Source organism: Quercus suber, unplaced genomic scaffold, assembly GCF_002906115.3.
Source record: "Quercus suber isolate HL8 unplaced genomic scaffold, Cork oak 2.0 scaffold_112, whole genome shotgun sequence".
Lineage (NCBI taxonomy): Eukaryota > Viridiplantae > Streptophyta > Magnoliopsida > Fagales > Fagaceae > Quercus > Quercus suber.
Genome location: NW_027069577.1, coordinates 1,112,328 through 1,131,229, shown reverse-complemented (window position 1 = coordinate 1,131,229; position 18,902 = coordinate 1,112,328). Strand labels below are relative to the sequence as shown.

Sequence of the window (18,902 nt, the reverse complement as noted above, 5' to 3'; positions counted from 1 at the left end):
CCTCTATTCATATTGTTTTCATTAAAAAAAAAAGTTGAAGTGTTAAGTATGTAATGTTTAGGGAAACATTCTATGCTTTTTTAAGAAGGAAAACATTTTCTATTCTATTTAGCTTATTTTTCATTGACCATAGAAAATATCTTCCATCTATTTGCATTTTTTCATCTCACCAAACATTAGAAAATGTGGAAAATGTTTTCTGTCAAAATAATCTATGTTAAAATGAGATTTGTATAATATATACAATTTTATGGGGTGTAAGTACCATCCCACATATCAGGAAATACAAAAATGTTTTTATGTGAAAACAAAGTGTAAATGAGATTTTGTGAAATGCATAGAATTTTTAGGGGTACAAGTTTTTTTTTTTTTTTTGGGTAAAAATTAGATTCATTCAACAAAACTAAGGAACATGAGATGTCTCAAGCAATACCTATTAAGATACATCTCATTGAGGTCATCCTCATATAAAATAGTTAAGTCCATAGGTGGATTGTCATACAAAATAAAATTCAAGACTAAGATCACACGAACTTGAATTAATTTTACAAATGTTATATATATTTATATAAAATAAAAAAAGGAATTACGTGAACTTTGATTAAAAAAATTCCCTTAATAAAAAAGAGAAATGTTATGTCTACAATATTTTCACAACAAATCCTAAATAATAGTTTGTTATGGATGGGCAAATAAGTTGATTAGTTCTCATCCCAATTAAATGGTACGTACATCGGTTAGCTTCACAAAAACAATGTTTAATATGAATCTAACGAAATTGGGAAACCAGCTGCCTGCAATCATCTAGAATAAGCGACACAATGTTATTCTCACATAAGAAAGAGTTACCTAAAACATCAACAATAGATCTAGCATCTAACTATACTTCTATAGCAGTAAAATTACCTCCCCCGCCCACTATCTAGCTATCACCTTTGCGCATAATAGAGGAAATTCATAACTCCATAACCTTTTAGTAAGCTCGCTGCCTTATGAAGCACAAAATGATGAGTTTTAGTCTGGCTCACGATCTGAGCACTATATGAGCCCAGGAGAACTTGTAACTAACAAGTGGAGGTAGACAGGGAAGGCTTCAATGTTCGTCCAGTGATCAGAGAGGGTTAGAGCGGTGATCAAATGTTCTGGCTTTGGTTGACGTTAGGTACCTAGGGATTTTTTAGTTACTACTTTTCTGAGAGTTTATAGAGGGTATTGAGTCTATTGACTTTCGATTTTCTCCGCTATAAAGATATGCAAAATAAGAAGAAGGCTAAGAGGAAGCAATTCAGGGTAAGATTAAATTTATAATTAAATAAAAAAATAAAAAACAGAGGAGGTAAAGTAGAGTAGAGATTCTCAAAATTGATCCATTACAGCTTTGATGGGTTAAACTTCGCTAAGATGAGACTAACCAAAAAAAAAAAAAAAGGAAATAATTCTTTGCTTTTTAATAATTTGACAGTTGAGAGTTGGGATTTAGACTCAACACAACTCCGTTGAAAACACAATAAACATCAGTAAGTGCCAGTTGAGCTACAAGATATTCTCTTAATCAACAGCCAGCCTCAACTTTAATAAAACGTTAGACACGAACTGTATGCCTCCATTTTCAACATTTCATTGTATTTTCATATTTTGACAAGTTTTGATAACAATCATTCATTAGCAGAATTTGTATATCTTTTTTTCTTTTCCTTTTGCAATTTTCAGTAAGCAGTTTTAGCCTTGATAATAGAAAGAAGGGATGCTTTCTTCTGATCCTCTTGTCTTCCTTGAGGCAATCTAGCTCAAATAAATCAACAAATGGCCACATAGCAGTGCACCATTACAAGCCCTACTCGCTTCAATGGCAATGGGCTTCTCGAAAGGCAGCAACTAGAACTTTGAACATCATATGTTGGTCTAAGATGTATAAGAGTTTCCAATGTAGCTAAGGGACTTCACTAAAAATCTGAACTCCCCCATAACTGCCATCCTCCATCTTCAATCCTTACAGTAAGATGAGGAGACGACAAGTATGCTCTTTGACAAGCTTTATCGGAAGAAGCAAAACTACAGAGAACTGTTCGTTAAGCCTCAAAGTTCAACTTCATGAAGATCATCCCTAGAACTATTACGACTCGATGGAAACTGCACTGATAAAGGGTCACCAGGCCTGTACAAAGATGGAGATACACCAAGGACTTCTCCTAGAGGCTTTACTTCATTCATCATTGAAGGATTCCATCCATCACTAAGGTTTCCACTCCATGATGCTGTACGTCGTGAGGTAGGGGGAACTAAGCTAGTTCCATGTGCCATCGGCCCCGTTTTCCTTTGTACAATATTATCCATGCTAGGAAACCGCTGCAGACTCATTGATGGTGATGTTGATTTTTGTGTGGAAGAGATAGAATCCTCCTTAAATGAAGCAGGTGGATTGGCATTGTTCAGAGTAGCCTCTTGCATGCTTTCTCCAGGTGTCTGAACTGTCTCCACAACAGAAGCTACTGGAGCAGGGATGAAAAATTTAGGATTGGAACCACCCCCAGGTTTAGCAGCTGGAATAGAAGGTGTCTGGAACAAATTTGACGGGGTCCCACCACCCTTATTGAATGTGTCAACATACCTGAAGAAATTAACGTAAGTTTTACATATATAATCAGGAATGGTTGTGAAAAAATGCAAATCAAATGGACTTCCCGGTGGCTACCCTATAACAACACTGAAACACCGCACACACACACACAAACAGAGAGAGAGAGAGAGAGAGAGAGCAGAGTGCAGAGAAGTTTTCCAAAGCCTATACCTTGAGCGAACACCCATCCGTCCACGTGCAGAGAACTGGTTTGAACTAGGTGGAATAGGTGGGATCCCTGAACTTCGTTCAGAAGAGATCGGGCTTTTGGTTTCAAGCCCCAAATCCAAGGGAAATCCTCCGGTTTTTGGTGCATCTTTCGCGTTGTAATCTGGCATTCCATTCTGAAAAGCTGCAGTTGTTGGTGGAGGTGGTAGCGCGGCCTCCTCAGGTGGAGGAGGTTCAGCACCTTCTTCAACCCATCTCTTAAGCTTTTCATCATAATAGAATCTATTCTTCTCACCCAATTTAGCCTTCAGAAGAATATTGGGAAGAGTAAGTTCTCAGGGTGGTGCAAGAAAATGATCTTAAAGGGGGAAGTTACTTCATATACCTGACGGTCTGGTCTGGATCTCAAGACCAATCCCACAGTCTTTTGGAATAGCTGTGAGCCAAAACGACCAAAACGAGATGACCCACCTGATACTGATGCCTTTTCTTGCGTATCAGAAGAGTTTGTTTCCTTGGATGAATCAACCTGATTGAAGAAAAAAAAAAAAAAACTGACGTAAGAAGATTATCCCTACCCCTCATCTCTCATTTAAATCTAGGTTCACATTACATCCAACAGAGCCTCCTAATAATTTGTTTACTAGTTACTAATTCAATAATTCTTTACCCATGCCACAACGCCTAAGCTTCACCTCACAATAGGATAGTAATTCACAACCCTCCTCCTTAAGCATAACACTCTTCATTATTCACATATGATATCTCCACATACGCTATCCCTATTTTCGTAAATGTGTTTACAATGGTAAAAAATTATAATAAGCAATTAGTAGGGATGGTGATGAGTGCTGCCCTCTGCTTTAAAGAGTAGGGATGGAAAGGCAATAACCATAATCAGGATGCATATGGAAATTGGTTAAGAACTCTAATCATCTCAGTTATGGAACAGGGATGTTTTGTCCACCCCAGCCATTCCCATACATAATTTTATATATCTTTAACATACCATAAGTAAGGCAAGACAACTGTATGAGCTTTGTGCGTATGCATAAGTGACATTCACGCACCTTTCTTTAATTCAGTAAACCCGTACAGTGCCACCCTACTAAATTAGGATAAGAACTAAAATTCGGTAAATCCACTGCGGACTTCCTAAAATCCAATACAACCAATGCAAAATGAGTGTATTGAATTTCACCACTTCATTAGATTAACAAAGAAAAAAATGCAAATCGCACCCTCTAAGTTTGAACAAAATTCATTTCAATTCTCTAACTTTAATTTCATTCAATTGAGTTCTCTAAGTATAGCATTTCATCAAATTTTGTTAAATGTTGTGGTTAAAGTGTCCAAATTTTATTTGTATTTTATTTTATTTTTCTTAAAAATTTTAAATTAAAAAAAAAATCAATTAATTATTGAAAACATTTTCCAGAAATTTAAAATAATTAAATTAAATTAATAACAAAAGTTGACGGAGAGGTCTAAATTGAATAAACTTGAAACTTATAGATTTCAATTAAACGAAAGTAAAGTTAGAGAGCTGAAATGAATTGTGGTCAAACTTAAAGGGTGCACTTTGCACTTTTGCCTTAAACAATGACTAGTACTATTTTGACATGCATATAATTTTTAATGATGTGACAAAATTCAATCGTCTCATTTCACAATGGATGGATGGGATATCAAGAACTCCATGGTAGAGATAACCTGGGTAGAGTTAGCCCAGGAACTTTAAATTATCTTAATCAACCAAATTATAACTCAATTTTTTTTAAAATTTTTGTAAGCAATGTAAAGAAGAAATGTCGTCCCTAGAAACGAAGCAATGGACAAAAAACAGAACACCAGCCAGCAAAAATATAAATTTCTACCTTCTTAGGAGCACTACCAAAGATTGGCTCTGAGACACTTCTATTAGGCATTTTGTTCTCAGCAGCCCGTTCATTTATGGTTTCCACTGAAGCTGATGGCATTAATGAAGGCATTGCCATTGTTGATTGACTGTTCGATACTTTAAGGCCTCCTGGTTGAGAAGCATATTCATTATGTTGAGCACCGCCATGTGATGTTGATGGTACAGGTGGAGGTAGGCCTCCAACAACACGATGAGCGGTACTGTCAATGAAGGTAAGCAATTTACCAACCAGTTTGGTTGGAGCCAAATTTGATCCGTAACCACCCTGTACATGATATATCTTCACATATAAGAAATCAAACCTCTAGCTTCATTGATGAAAAGAATAAACGTTCGAGAGAAACCTGCTGGTGGGTTCTAATCCGCTCCTCAAGAGACAACACAAATTGTCTCCATATGTCCACTTCTGGTGCTCTACCAGTCTTGAGAAACTTCAAAATTGCATGGCAGTACCTAAGCCAATATATTGTGTGAAAAGACCAAAGGCCATTTTGCAGAAACCATAATTAACTTATTCATTTTTTTGACAAAGTAAATTACCATACTTCAATATAAAGCAATTATTCTTACTTCAAAGCATCTGCAACTTTTCCAACTTCAGCCAGCATGTGGGCATATATAAGCTTATATGGCTGAAAAGGTAGGAGGAGAAACTGAGAATTCCCAAGCACCTTTGAGTACTCATGTAATTCTGTCCTCTGCCCATAATTCATAAAGCTTGTTCATTTACATTATTCAGAAAAATAGTTGAGAGGAAAATAAAGGAGTGCAAATGTATTTCCAAATAACTTGGTAACAATGGTCACGATCCACAACATAATCCATGAGCTACCAAAGATGCTGCTTCTTGAACAGACTGAAATTCAAACTTTACAAGCTAAATACAAGCTGCCAATAAGAATCAAAATCACACATTCTAGATAATAAAATACTGCATCAGCTTTGAAAAATCCTAGTTTAGAATTGATATATGAGACAAAGGGTAATCTAGAACACCTGTATAGCCTCAGGGCTGGCAAATGTTCGTGGAAATTTCAAATGATCTGCACCAATAAGACAGAGTCTTGCAGCATCCGAATATGGTTCAATGCTGGCTTCTGCAACTAAATAACATATGTGTGCAGCGGTAGTCTGTACAATTACATCAGAGTCAGGGAGAGAGCAGAGAAAAACATAGATGTTCCAGAGAAAAAACAAACAAAAAAAGACTCAATATAAATGAAAGCACATGTTACGTACCTCCCCATGCTCCTTCCATAGGCAATCTCCTAGATGAATGATGACAAGCTCATCATCTTTTGTTCTATTTGCAGTTATGACAGCTAAATTCTCTTCCCATTCCTCTAACATGCAGTTAGCCCCACTCTGTAGTACACAATATAAGATCATTAAACTAGCTGAAGCTGTTTCATAAAAACAAATAAGTAAATCAAAATTATAACCCAAAAAAAAAAAAAAAAAAAACCTAGCTGAAGCAAAATTATTTTGAAGAACTAGAAAGCTATAAATCAACTAATAGACATGTTCAAGGGTTCTTATTTTCATCATATTTTTAGGGCTGGGAAAAATATTAGAAAAAATTAAATAAATTTGAGTATTACATGTTATCGGCACTACTTGTAGCTAAGGACTAGGATCTCATACATTTAATATGCATTTGATGCAAAGCAATTCGATTTTGTTTCCCCAAGCTTCACAATGTATTGATTTGACATACATAGTTCAATTTAAATCCAGATTGAGCTTACTTCATGCCTTATTTCCATGGATAAAAAACATATGTCACAGAGGAAGCTAGAGTTCCCACACTTAACATTCAAAATCCTCCCCCAACAATACCATAACTTTCTATTTGTACACCTCAATGCTAAGAATAGATGAGAGATTCAAAACAATAGATCTAAAGGTCTCACATCCATTAGAACCCTGTACATTGTTTTCTCCCACTACCCAAAACTTCAGCTTCAATTCTGCTCACCATATAGACATTATTATGTTCAAAAAGTTTTTTTTTATTTTTTATTTTTGGATAGTATTAGTGCTCATATTATCACATCACAACCTACCATGCTATATCTATAAGAATATTGGCCATGGGGTAATCTGCTAATTTTTCCCCTCATTGCATGGTGCTTTCTTGTTAAAATGGTCTCACCTTTTCTAATTGTTGCTGAACTTGTGTGCATTTAGTACCATGAGCATGTATATGGATGTTCTCATACATTTTAATTTTACCTAAAAACCTACCTAAAAATGGTTACAACTATCATGATTACAAAGGTACTGTTTTCCCTTAACCAATTAGGATACATCATTTGATTTTCTATGAGAATATGGTGTTTTGAAAAATAGGCCCCGTTTGGTATAGTAGTTTAACAACATTTTTTTAGTTTTTAAACAATATTACATGCATTTTCACACACTTTTTCACCCACACGTATTTTCAAAAAATACAATCAATGTTACTAGAACAATATCACCAAACAGGTATTTCACCAGAAACAGCTTCTAGACTTAAGTTTGGTAGCACATTTTTACATTGTTTTATGTTTTTATGAATTTTAAAATAGAACATTTTTTACCAATCAAAAAAAAAAAAACAAAAAAAAAAGGCCCAAAGTTTTCCAATTGATTGCATGAAGCCTATAAAACCTTATTCTCCCTGTTTTAGATTTTTCATCTTTTTAAAATAATTTGTTAATTAGCTCTAAATCAAATGGCACTTCCTTCTTCCATGAGAACAGATACAGTGAGGTTGTGGGTTCAAAACTCAGTAACAAGATTGTACCTAGTGCACAAGGCTCCTGTTTTGCAAGGCCTAGTAGAGGTTGTTGGTAGATAGCTTTAACCTCAATTTTTGGAGAAGCTAATTCTCGGATTCAAACTTGTGACACTTTCCTTGAACAAATGGCACTTGCCATTATACTAGGGTTCAAAGCTCACTGGAAATTCAAAATATTTTAGGGTGTGTGTGTGTGTGTGTGTGTGAGAGAGAGAGAGAGAGAGAGAGAGGGGTTTAATGGATTATGTCCTTAAATTTTGCTTTATAAACCCAAAGTATCTTTCACTTTATGATCTTGAAAACATATGCATTCAAGGAACAATTCCCTATTCACTATATCAAGCTTCGACCTACTCCTCCACACCCCCAATAAATACATAAAACTTTTTTGAAAAAAAAAAAAATCAGATCATAAGCATCAGAATAGTATCAGCTTATAGGAAACAGGAAACTAGCAGGCAGGATCAGGAATGAGACCTAAGTATTTCACTTCTAAAGAAAGGTTTCATGACAAAAAACACATTCAGCAAAAATATCAAAGAAACCAAAAAATAGCAAGCCCAAGTATTTCTTGTCTGTAGCAACATTTTCATGACAAAAAACACATTCAGAAAAAAACAAAGGCAAATAAATTCATCAAGAACAAAAAACATAAAACCTTTTCAGCACAAGTCATTGAGTTAATATATCACCTTGACAGGCTGTTGAAAAAAATCTGCAGAACCGGGTAAGGTGCTACTAGTAGTGGCACTAGAAAACACTTCTGCAGGCTGCCCAGCAATAAGCAGGCATAAAGTCCGCAATGGTGATCCAGCTATGAATTGGTTAAGTGCCATTTGCTTCACAGTATCAACATAAAACTGCCAGCATTTCAAAATGAAAGAAGACATTATCAGCATCAACTATATGTACACTTCTGGTAAGGATTTTTAATATGCAGGGAAGACGTGTGAAGAAAGCTAAAATCTGATGGCAAGAACCTGATCCCCAAGTTGAGATGCAAGAACAAGTGCTGGTCCCCACAGTTGACCTCCCTGTGCACATTGCAAAGCCTCTTTCTTCCTACCAGAGACAAGAAGACTCTGTACCTCAAGTGCGGTAGCCTTGAACAGATCAATTAGTAATGTTAGTTTTAAGGGTCATGTTAACGGATGCTCTTAGAGAAATTGTTAATAAACCATAATTAAAATGTTTTGACACCACTTTCATAGGAAATATAAAAAGTTGTCAACAACATTTATTGTATCATTCTCCCAATAAAATGTTTCTACAAATAGTTCCTAAAGAGCATTGGTTAACATTTCCCTAGTTTTAAATGGCATTAAAATATTCAATGTCGCAAAAGGCATTAACTATATAAAACTGGGAGAAAAAAAAAATATGGATACCTGAGTTTGTGCTTCAGAAGGCAAGCTCTGCAAGCAGTGTGCAAGTGCACCATACGCACTCTTTCTTTTGGAAGTTGTAAAGAGCTTAGCAATAGCTGACTCAGGACAATCATTTTCCTAATTAAATTTAAAAAGCCAGGAAAGATCAATGGCCAGTAATCAAACTCATGAGGAAAAAATTTGAATTGATGTCTTTCGGAGAAAATTTATGGGCTTCACACTTACATTTTACGATACATGTTAAGAAATTAAGATTAGAAATATGTTTTATTTTAAAAGTAACCTGTAGCATACAAAACACATACAATTTAAATGAAGTGTTCAATGAAATACTAACTAGCCAAACACTTCAAAGCATTCAAAACAATAATAAATACAAGTACACTCGTTGATATTTATTTAAATATAAACAGCAGGTAATGGGTGAATAAAAAATTTTGTGATAGGATATTTCATTGTCCCACGAAATTTGAACAGTCTCTCCTTAGTTTAATAAAAAAATACATCATCTTTAATGAGGCCAGCAAAAACTCCATCACCATAATTTATGGGAGGGGCTTAATTTTAATAATCCTTGAAAATCTATTGCACTATACTTTCCTAAAGATGGCTGCCACTCTTGAAGTGTTCCATTCATAATGGAAGGTTTTTTTTTTTTTTCTCCTCTCTCTCGATCAGACATTGTGTATAAATAGAACTATTAGGAACAATTAATTTCCGATCTTACCTTAAAGGCTTGGTCAGTGCCAAAAGGTGATCGAAGTTTTCCATAATACTGACATGATATTTTCAGCAAAGAAAAAAGCAACCTAAGATCTTCACTTTTCCTATAATCCACGATTGGAGATTCACAGGTAGCAATCTTTTCATCTATCCATTTGTATAACTCCTTACTTCCAACACTCCCACCAACCAAGGGACCAGGAAAAGATTGTTGGCACAATGCATAAAAATAATCACAAGCACCCAATCCAAAGCTTGAAGAATCATTTTTGTCCATGACAACTTCCATCAAGTTGAGAACATTAAGCACACCTCCTACAGAGTCCTTCACATGAAAAAACACCAACACTGATTATAGGCAGTAGCAACACTAACAATAAGTGTTAAATAATTTTGTAGTAAGAAAAGAAAAGTAAAATTAGATATTGAAATCAGAAGAGAATAAGATCTAACCTGGCTTTCATATGAGTTTCTGAGAGAAGAACTATTATCTTTCATGACTATAAGTTTCCCACCAAAACCAAAAGTGACTAGAGCATGTGGAGGCCGTCCTGCAGATGACCTCCCCTCACTCGGTGCATAAGAGAACCGCGTTCCACTCTGTGGCAGCTGTTGTGAAAAATTCACTGGTTTCTGATTACCCAAGTGAGCAGGTGAGAAATGCATGTGTTGATTTAGGTCCTTCACCTGATTTTGGTGCTGATAAAAATTTTCATCAGGAATAAAGCTTTGAAACTCAGCAACCCTACGGCCGCCATCAACACTTTGATTTGGCTGTTCATACTGAGCAAGTGATCCATGTGGAATGAATCCCGACTGTTGATCCACAGAATCAGTTAAATGACCAGTGGAACTGTAATGGTTCCCTAATTTCTGGTTTTCAGTAAACCCAATTGTGTCGCTCTTTGCAACATGTTGAGTATGCCACATATTCACAGTTTGGTTATTGTAATTGCTCGAGGATCCATCCCAGTTTGCAACATGTTCTTGACTAACTAGACTTTGTGACTGATGATTCTCCACTTTCTGATTTTGATATTGCTGATTATAATCTACACTTGCTAACTGATTTGAAGCTGGAGTGTATGTTTCCAACAATTTCCATTCTTTAGTGATGCTGTCATAGTACCAATCAGGATAATTGGGATCAAATACCATATGAGCTGGGTATTGCATATTTCCTTGGGAAATCTGATTCCAATGAGAGACACTGCCAGTTGTACATCCGTCATCCACAGTTCCAACAGACTGAGACTGAGCCTGAGCTGTTTGCTGCTGATAATAACCACCTACTGTGTGGTCTGAAAGAACTGCATTTGCATGATCATTTGCATTCACATTAATATCAGCACTTGAACTTGCATTTGCATCATAACCCTCCAACTGATACCATTGCCCAGTGTTTGTGTCATACTTCCACCCCGGATAAAGATTTTCCCAATTCTGACTACTACTCAAATCCTGACCATCTATATTCTGCCCTGTAACTGCCCCATAGTATTGACCTTCTTGATGTTGCCCATAATTGGATGCCCCCAAATCAGCAACTGGATTTTCTGAAAAACCATCCACAAAATTAGACTCTGTCCCCAACTTGCCCATATTCGTCACATTCTCAAATGGGTCTTGCGAGTTATCTTTCAATTCACTAAAGAATTCCGAGTACGTCCCAAATTCACCGCCATTATCATCCCCCTCCGACCCAAATGAACTCCACTGAACAATTTTCACACCTGTTCCCATAGACACGCTACTCTCACCCACTGAACTATGCAATGCACCTTCCTCCCCTTTCCCCACTTCACTACCCTCATTTGTTTCATTGGGTATCACTACTGAAGGAACGCTCTCTTCCCCAACCAAACTATTAGACTCATCAGTATTACCGGGTACCAACAAATTGCTCACTTCACCAACCACATTTTCCTCATTGGCATCCAATGATGGAGCAGACACAACCAAATCTTCATGGCCCATTTCATCATTGACCCCAAGACCATCATTGCCACCGGAGTCAACTCCGGCAGCACCCACTTCGCTAATTCTTAGATTAGAAACCGCTTTTGCCTCATCTAAAGCATCAATCTTTACAACACTAGGCCCAGATCCAGTAAATTCAATCTCGTCATTAACAAGTTTATCAAAAAAATCCTCATCCGTCTGATCCTCCACCTCAAATGGAGGAGAAGAAGCCATCTATTATCTATATATATTTATACAACACCGCCCCTAAGCCTCAAACAAAAAACCCCACAACAGAATCAACTCCAATCAATCCTACTACTCACAATTCCTACACAAAACACAAACGCATTGACAAATTTTGAGCTATGAATTTCTGGGCAATCCAAATTTGTCACAAAATAAATAAGCAAATTACCATTGACCCATCTGAAACAAACCCAAAATACAAAAGATCTAGGGTTTTATAGTTTGCACAATCTCTAAAAAAAACTCTATTTTGACTTTGGTTTTGGCATGGAAAATTTTCAGCCAAAACCCACAAAGAAAACTACTTGCAAATTGCAATTAAAGCATTTGACTGAGTGACAAAACTATAAATGATGAGAGAATGAGAATCGCTTACCTGTCAGATTAAAGGGTACAGAGAGAAACACAGAGAAAGAGAGAGAAATGGGCAATTGAGACAAACCATGGATTTGGCATAGCAATAGCAGTAGTGGGAAAATGGGAAAACAAGGGAAAACACCGCACCCACCAAAATGTTTATAAATTTTGGGTTTTTTTTTTTTTCATCAATCTTTACAACACTAGGCCCAGATCCAGTAAATTCAATCTCGTCATTAACAAGTTTATCAAAAAAATCCTCATCCGTCTGATCCTCCACCTCAAATGGAGGAGAAGAAGCCATCTATTTTCTATATATATTTATACAACACCGCCCCTAAGCCTCAAACAAAAAACCCCAACAACAGAATCAACTCCAATCAATCCTACTACTCACAATTCCTACACAAAACACAAACGCATTGACAAATTTGAGCTATGAATTTCTGGGCAATCCAAATTTGTCACAAAATAAATAAGCAAATTACCATTGACCCATCTGAAACAAACCCAAAATACGAAAGATCTAGGGGTTTATAGTTTATACAATCTGTAAAAAAAAACTCTATTTTGACTTTGGTTTTGGCATGGAAAATTTTCAGCCAAAACCCACAAAGAAAACTACTTGCAAATTGCAATTAAAGCATGTGATTGAGTGACAAAACTATAAATGATGAGAGAATGAGAATCGCTTACCTGTCAGATTAAAGGGTACAGAGAGAAACACAGAGAAAGGGGCAATTGAGACAAACCATGGATTTGGCATAGCAATAGCAGTAGTGGGAAAATGAGAAAACAAGGGAAAACACCGCACCCACCAAAATGTTTATAAATTTTGGTTTTATTTATTTATTTATTTATTTATTTAATATGTGAAGTACTACTATATATTATATAATATATAATATATGTTGGTCCACGTGGCACTGGTGTATGAGTTTTTTAGGTGCACGTGATCATGGGTCTTGTAGTGGAAAAATGATGGGTAGGTACGTTGATTTATAGATTTTACTTGGTTGAATTTTCCTTTGTTTCATTCAAGATATAATTTAGATATAATTGGCATTATATTAGATTACTCTATAAATTAAATTTAATCTAATTATATCCTTGAGCGGGCACTTGTGTGGTGCGGCGTGACGTTAGTCCAAAAATTCCAAGTTAAATTTATTACATTATCGATACATGAAATTTCTGAAAATTTTATGAATATAATAAGTTAAACAGTCTTGTCAAAAGTTAGGATGCCACTTTGTTATATATATATATATATATATAATTAATAAATAATCTATTATAGATAAAATTCTTTTTTTTTTTTCTTTTTTTTGATAATGTGTTTAAATTTAATTAAAAAATTCGAGGTAGTACACCTTAGAAACTATACCTATCCTTTCATTTATTATACTCGCCAAAAATAAACATTCCAAATTCTTGACTTTTTTCACAAATTTTATCTTAAATCTTCACACATTGTTAGATTATGATTATGACTGGTTGCTTGTCATTTTAAATCTTTAATCTTCATATAAACATTCTAAGATTGCGATTGGTTGCCTATTACTTTTACATTAATTTATTATATTTTTCCATCACTCTAGTCAACGACATCAAATAGTTGTGAAATTCGGTGTGGAATAAGCTATGGTTCTAGAATTTGTCCTAGTTGTATGGAATCCTAAATCTTAAAAAAAAAGATTAAAAAAAAAAAGATTTTAGTTTGAATATCTTTACTATAATTGCCATAAACTATAACCAATTCAAGACAATTAAGCTATATATACATCGTTAGTCATTACTATATATAGAAACTAAAGATCTTTGTGATGAACTGATGATGGTTAGTTTTAAATCTTTTGAAAGGAAGATGGGGATAGTGAGGGCATCAATGAGTGATGGTAGATTGGTGACTGGCAGTACACCATGGTATTCATGCAAATGTATTGTAAGATCCAGTTGTGGTTTTGACCTTAATACTTAGCAAAAAAAAAAAAAAAAAAAAGCTTTTTATATAATGTCTTGCCAAATAAATTCAGGTCACTCAGTTGTGGTTTTGACCTTAATACTTAGCAAAAAAAAAAAAAAAAAAAAGCTTTTTATATAATGTCTTGCCAAATAAATTCAGGTCACCCTCTCCAATTGTTCTGCCAACAATAGATAATGATACTCCAATCCCAATGACATTTTGTATTAATCACTTGTCGTTTTTACGTAAGGTTGAAATCCACAATTAGGTTAATACAACATTACGCATAGAATGGGTTTTAATGTATTTTTTGTGTTCCTTCATATACTCTTAAGAATAATTTCTCAATCTACTTATTTTTAACTAAATGGATAGATAAATGTCTTTAGCCAAAAGTTAAGTATACTTGGTCGAAAGTTAAGACAGACGGTTTTTTTATTTATTTTTTATATTGAATTATTCATATCGAACAAATATAGATTTGCCTTATCAATTTCTAAAATAACCATACCTAAACAAATCGATTTTTTTTTCTCTGCACATAAAATTTGATCCAGTTTCTATTTTTATGCCATTTCTTTATTTTTATTTTTAGTTTTTTTACTCTATTTTTAATTGAATTCACATGTACATAATACACATTTATGATAAATTAAGAATAAACAAAAATTGGAAAAATGTACACTTTAAGTTTTCAAAATTCAACTCAAAGTTCACATTTTCTTTTTATATGTAGACCTTACTTTGTAATCTCAAGATTCTCAGCCAAAATCACACCGCTGCATCACACCAGCATGTGTAAAGAATGGAAAGGGATACATAAAAACACTTTTTTTTAAATGAAGAACCAACAATTAATTATACTTTACAAGTAGGAGTTAAAGAGTTTTAATGAAGAATCAACACTTAATGATACTTACAAGTAGGAGTTAGGAGAAAAGGCACAGGGCAATATAGCGAGGTGAATGTGTGAAGCAACAATTTCATTCAATGCTGTCAATTATGATAGTTTCAAAAAGTTGCAATTGAATCCATGGGTGATGCATAATTGGCATGAAGTCACCAAGTTACTATGAAGCAAGGGTTCCTTTATTGAAAAAGGAGGTGATATAATAAAGAGCCATAAATAAGAATGGGATGTTCCATTATGTCTAATAAATGGCAAGACAAAAGTAATCAATCTTTTAGTAATAATAATAATAATAATAATAATAATAATAATAATAATAATAAGGGAAATGCTAATGACTGACTTTATGATAATGGTTAATAGAAACTTTTTAAGGGAAAAATAATAATTAATATTTTAACAGTTTTTTTTTTTTTATTTCCTATAAATAGATTGTTAAAACTTGGTGACTTTCCTAAAATAGATTGTTAACCATTGTCCTAATGGCATCCGTTAGCATAACCCTAATAATAATTAGTGAATTATCCTAATGGAAACATGCTTATTAAGTCTATTAATGTGTCTTCATATATAAAATGGTCATATTAACAGATGCCCTTAGGGCAATTATTAATAAACCATAAAAAAAAAATTTTAACATCACTTTCATGAGAAATATAAAAAACTGTCAATAATATTTATTGTTTTATCATTTTTCCAATAAAATGTTTCTAAAAAAATCTCTTAAACCCTAAGGGCATTGGTTAACATTTTCCTATATAAAATTATAAAGATCAAAGAGAGGATGTCTCAACCACTTGATAGCTGTGGAGAAAATTGAAGCATCTAATGCAGGGACGGAGCTATGTTTAGACTAAGGGGGCCCCCCCCCCCCCCCCCCCCCCTCTCCAACTTTTTAAAAAAGTTTACTTTTGTATGCATATAAATAAAAATTTTAAATATGATCCCAAAATTTATATACTTGGCCCCCCTCTCCAAAAAAATTTACAAATTATCCCCAATAGAAAAAAATATCTGACCTACCATTTTGCCCAATTGTCCCAAAAATAACCAAATGAATAAATAAAACCTTCAGACAAACCAAAAAAAACCAATCAAACAAATCACAAATCTTTAAAAAAAAGAAAAAAAGAAAAGAAGAATACCCTAAAGGCAATATATCAAATCAGACTCTTTCTTCTCTAATTTTATCTCTCTCTTTTCTTAAATCTCTCCTCAATCCTCTCTCTACTCTTCGAAGATTTGTTGTGTGAGCCTGTGAGGCAAATCTTCTACCAATTTTTATCTGATAAATACTAGTAACTGATAGTGTATTAGTGTGTGAACTTGTGGCTATTGTTTTCATCGAGAAAAATAAAACAAAACAGTTGTGTTGTGTGAACGGTGAACTTGTGAATGCCAAATGGGTAGAGGGGATTGTGGCATGTGTTTGCTATAGTGCTAGATGGAGTAATATATGTGTCAAATTTTGGTTCAAAAGAAGTAACTAATGATTAAAGCTGTACTCATCCCCAAAAAAAAAAAAAAAAGAAGTGTAAGGTATGTCAAAATAACACATAAAGAGTACTCATCTACTATTTATTTAATTAATTTTGAGATACTTTATTATTTCCCTATCTTATAAATCTATTGTTTTGAAAATTAGTTATAAACAAAAACCAAATAAATATTGATTTTTACATAGGATTAAATCTCATGACTTTACAAGTCAGGAAACTGTTTAAATGTTATGTAGATGTAGAATAATCCTTATAATTTATATGACTTTTTATATGATTTCTAGATCATGGAAAAATCAACTATAATGTTTGATTTTTTGAAAGAAAATACAAATAAATTTGAAGTCATTAGTGATATACTATTTTCTGAAAATCATCGAACAACATTTTGAAGAATCACCATTGATGAAATTAGTATTAGTTCATTGCAACATGATTATATATTTTTGTCCACAAATATGTGTTTAAGATGTTGATAGATGATAAGAAATTCAATGAACTTAGAGTAAGCTTGGCCCCCCCAACTACGAATCCTAGTTCCGTCCTTGATCTAATGTTGTAAAAGTTATAATTGATAATGTGATGGTCGGTACAAGAAGTTATTTTCACTTCTTAATCTAACGAAATTAAGAAATATTATTCCTTTTATATTTTCATTTCTTTATTATATAATTTGTTACTGATTATCATACTTTCACATTTTTATATTACTATAATGATTATTGGAGGCAAAATATCCTCATTTATATTGGATAATATTTACTACCCATTGACTGGATTTAATTTCGGAAGACAGTGCAAAGCTTCCTACAATCATGAGAACAATAAACATGATAAGATGCTTCATGGGACAAAAGAATTTGCTTTAGGCCTGCTAAAACCTGATTTGCTACTTCCTTTCTCACATTATTAAGTGAGTCAAAAAGATAACTTGAGAAAGATGTTTACTTTTTAGGATTGGACATGTAGTAAATGGGTAAGGGATAAATAATGAAAAAGATTGATTCAAATTATTCTAATGCCTTCATTTTAGAATAGTGTAGTCTATAATCATAAAGTGTCATGTCCTCTTGTTCATGTGCTTTGATTAGTAGATAGCGACAAAAAGAACCATTCATGTATGAGGCTATATGGATCAAGCTAAATAACCCATTGTCTGTTCATTTAAATAAATGAAAGATAAATACATTTAAGTATTTAAAATTGTAATAGATTAAAGGTAGGAATGTTAACTCCGTCTCTCTTTGCATGCATATGAGTACTTATCGAATATTTTTATGATGCCTATAACACCCAAAAATTTTCAATTCAAAAGGTCTATATATTTAATCCACCATAGAAGGTTTCAAAAGAAAATATTTTCAATTTCAAAATAAAAGCTCATGGTAGTCCATCTGATCTTCAAAAAAACCAAATGATCTCATCTCCACAAGATTGCAACATAAACTAAATATCATATAATAACTCCTCACAAAAGCAATCTTTTTAAATTAAAACTCAAAATCTCGATGTAAAAATTTAGACAAAAAACAATCAAAACATGATAGTTATATGTACAGAAATAATTGCTTAATTTACATGAATTGTAAGAATATTCACAATGTCCAGTGTATTGTTCCTCAAAAGGGTCACATACATGTATTGCTACCATGGGTAGGATCACTGAAAATTGATAATCACAATCCGAACAGTCACAACACCAATTACATAATTCAGGTCATGGCCCATGTATTGCACACATGGTGCAACCATTGAAATTATTTCATGGCAAATAGTAAAATCAAAGTTGCATACAACCAAGATCAAATCAATATCACACAAATGCAATAGCTCAAAAGATATAAGAATGGAATGCTAGATGAAAATGTTGCATGCATTAACAATACAAAGATAATGCCAATGAGTTGAGAATACTCAAGGAACACAAATTTATCAAGAAAGGATATTCAAGTGGTTTGATCAACGATTATGGGAAGGTGAAGTATGAATGAAGTCCTACTTACCTCAATACACAAACTAAATAAGAAAGTTTACTTCGCACTAATTTCATCACAGCGATCATTGGAGCCTAAGTTATTTAAAAAAAAAAAAAAAACAGTATTTCTAATGAGGACAAATAATTTCACACCTACACTATCACTTAACAAAGAAATACTATTAACCCTGAAATTTCAAATATTCATTTTTATCTTATACTAATTAGAAAGATTCTTATTTTAAACCGAAGATAAATTTAAATTAATCCTAAACCTTGATCGCCTTACCAATTAGATGTTCAAACTTGTAATTAGATATATCTTAATTTGAAAAATGGATATTCAATTTGATATAAAAGAATTTAAAACATAAAAGCCCTAATT

The 18,902-nt window shown here is 33.6% G+C and overlaps 1 protein-coding gene across 1 annotated transcript; it reads right to left on the bottom strand.

Annotated features, from left to right (window-relative positions):
* Positions 1-1,417: 1,417 nt before the first annotated feature.
* Positions 1,418-12,334, bottom strand: LOC136068386 (protein transport protein SEC16B homolog). Its single transcript, XM_065775488.1, has 14 exons — positions 12,187-12,334; positions 10,053-11,892; positions 9,604-9,924; positions 8,877-8,993; positions 8,469-8,591; positions 8,181-8,348; positions 5,946-6,071; positions 5,703-5,837; positions 5,277-5,404; positions 5,051-5,159; positions 4,663-4,971; positions 3,171-3,314; positions 2,789-3,090; positions 1,418-2,608 (listed from the first exon to the last, which is right to left on the bottom strand). Exons 2-14 carry the CDS (start codon positions 11,793-11,795, stop codon positions 2,077-2,079), a joined length of 4,257 nt encoding a protein of 1,418 aa, XP_065631560.1. The 5' UTR covers positions 11,796-11,892; positions 12,187-12,334; the 3' UTR covers positions 1,418-2,076.
* Positions 12,335-18,902: the final 6,568 nt, after the last annotated feature.

Bases quoted from the DNA above. Each gene is read 5' to 3' on its own strand.
- LOC136068386 (XM_065775488.1), bottom strand. From the start codon at position 11,795: ATGGCTTCTTCTCCTCCATTTGAGGTGGAGGATCAGACGGATGAGGAT. The intron at 5,838-5,945 runs GTACGTAACATG...GTAATTGTACAG, and splicing joins TATGGAAGGAGCATGGGGAG to ACTACCGCTGCACACATATG. The intron at 3,315-4,662 runs GTAGAAATTTAT...TTCTTCAATCAG, and splicing joins TTGGTAGTGCTCCTAAGAAG to GTTGATTCATCCAAGGAAAC.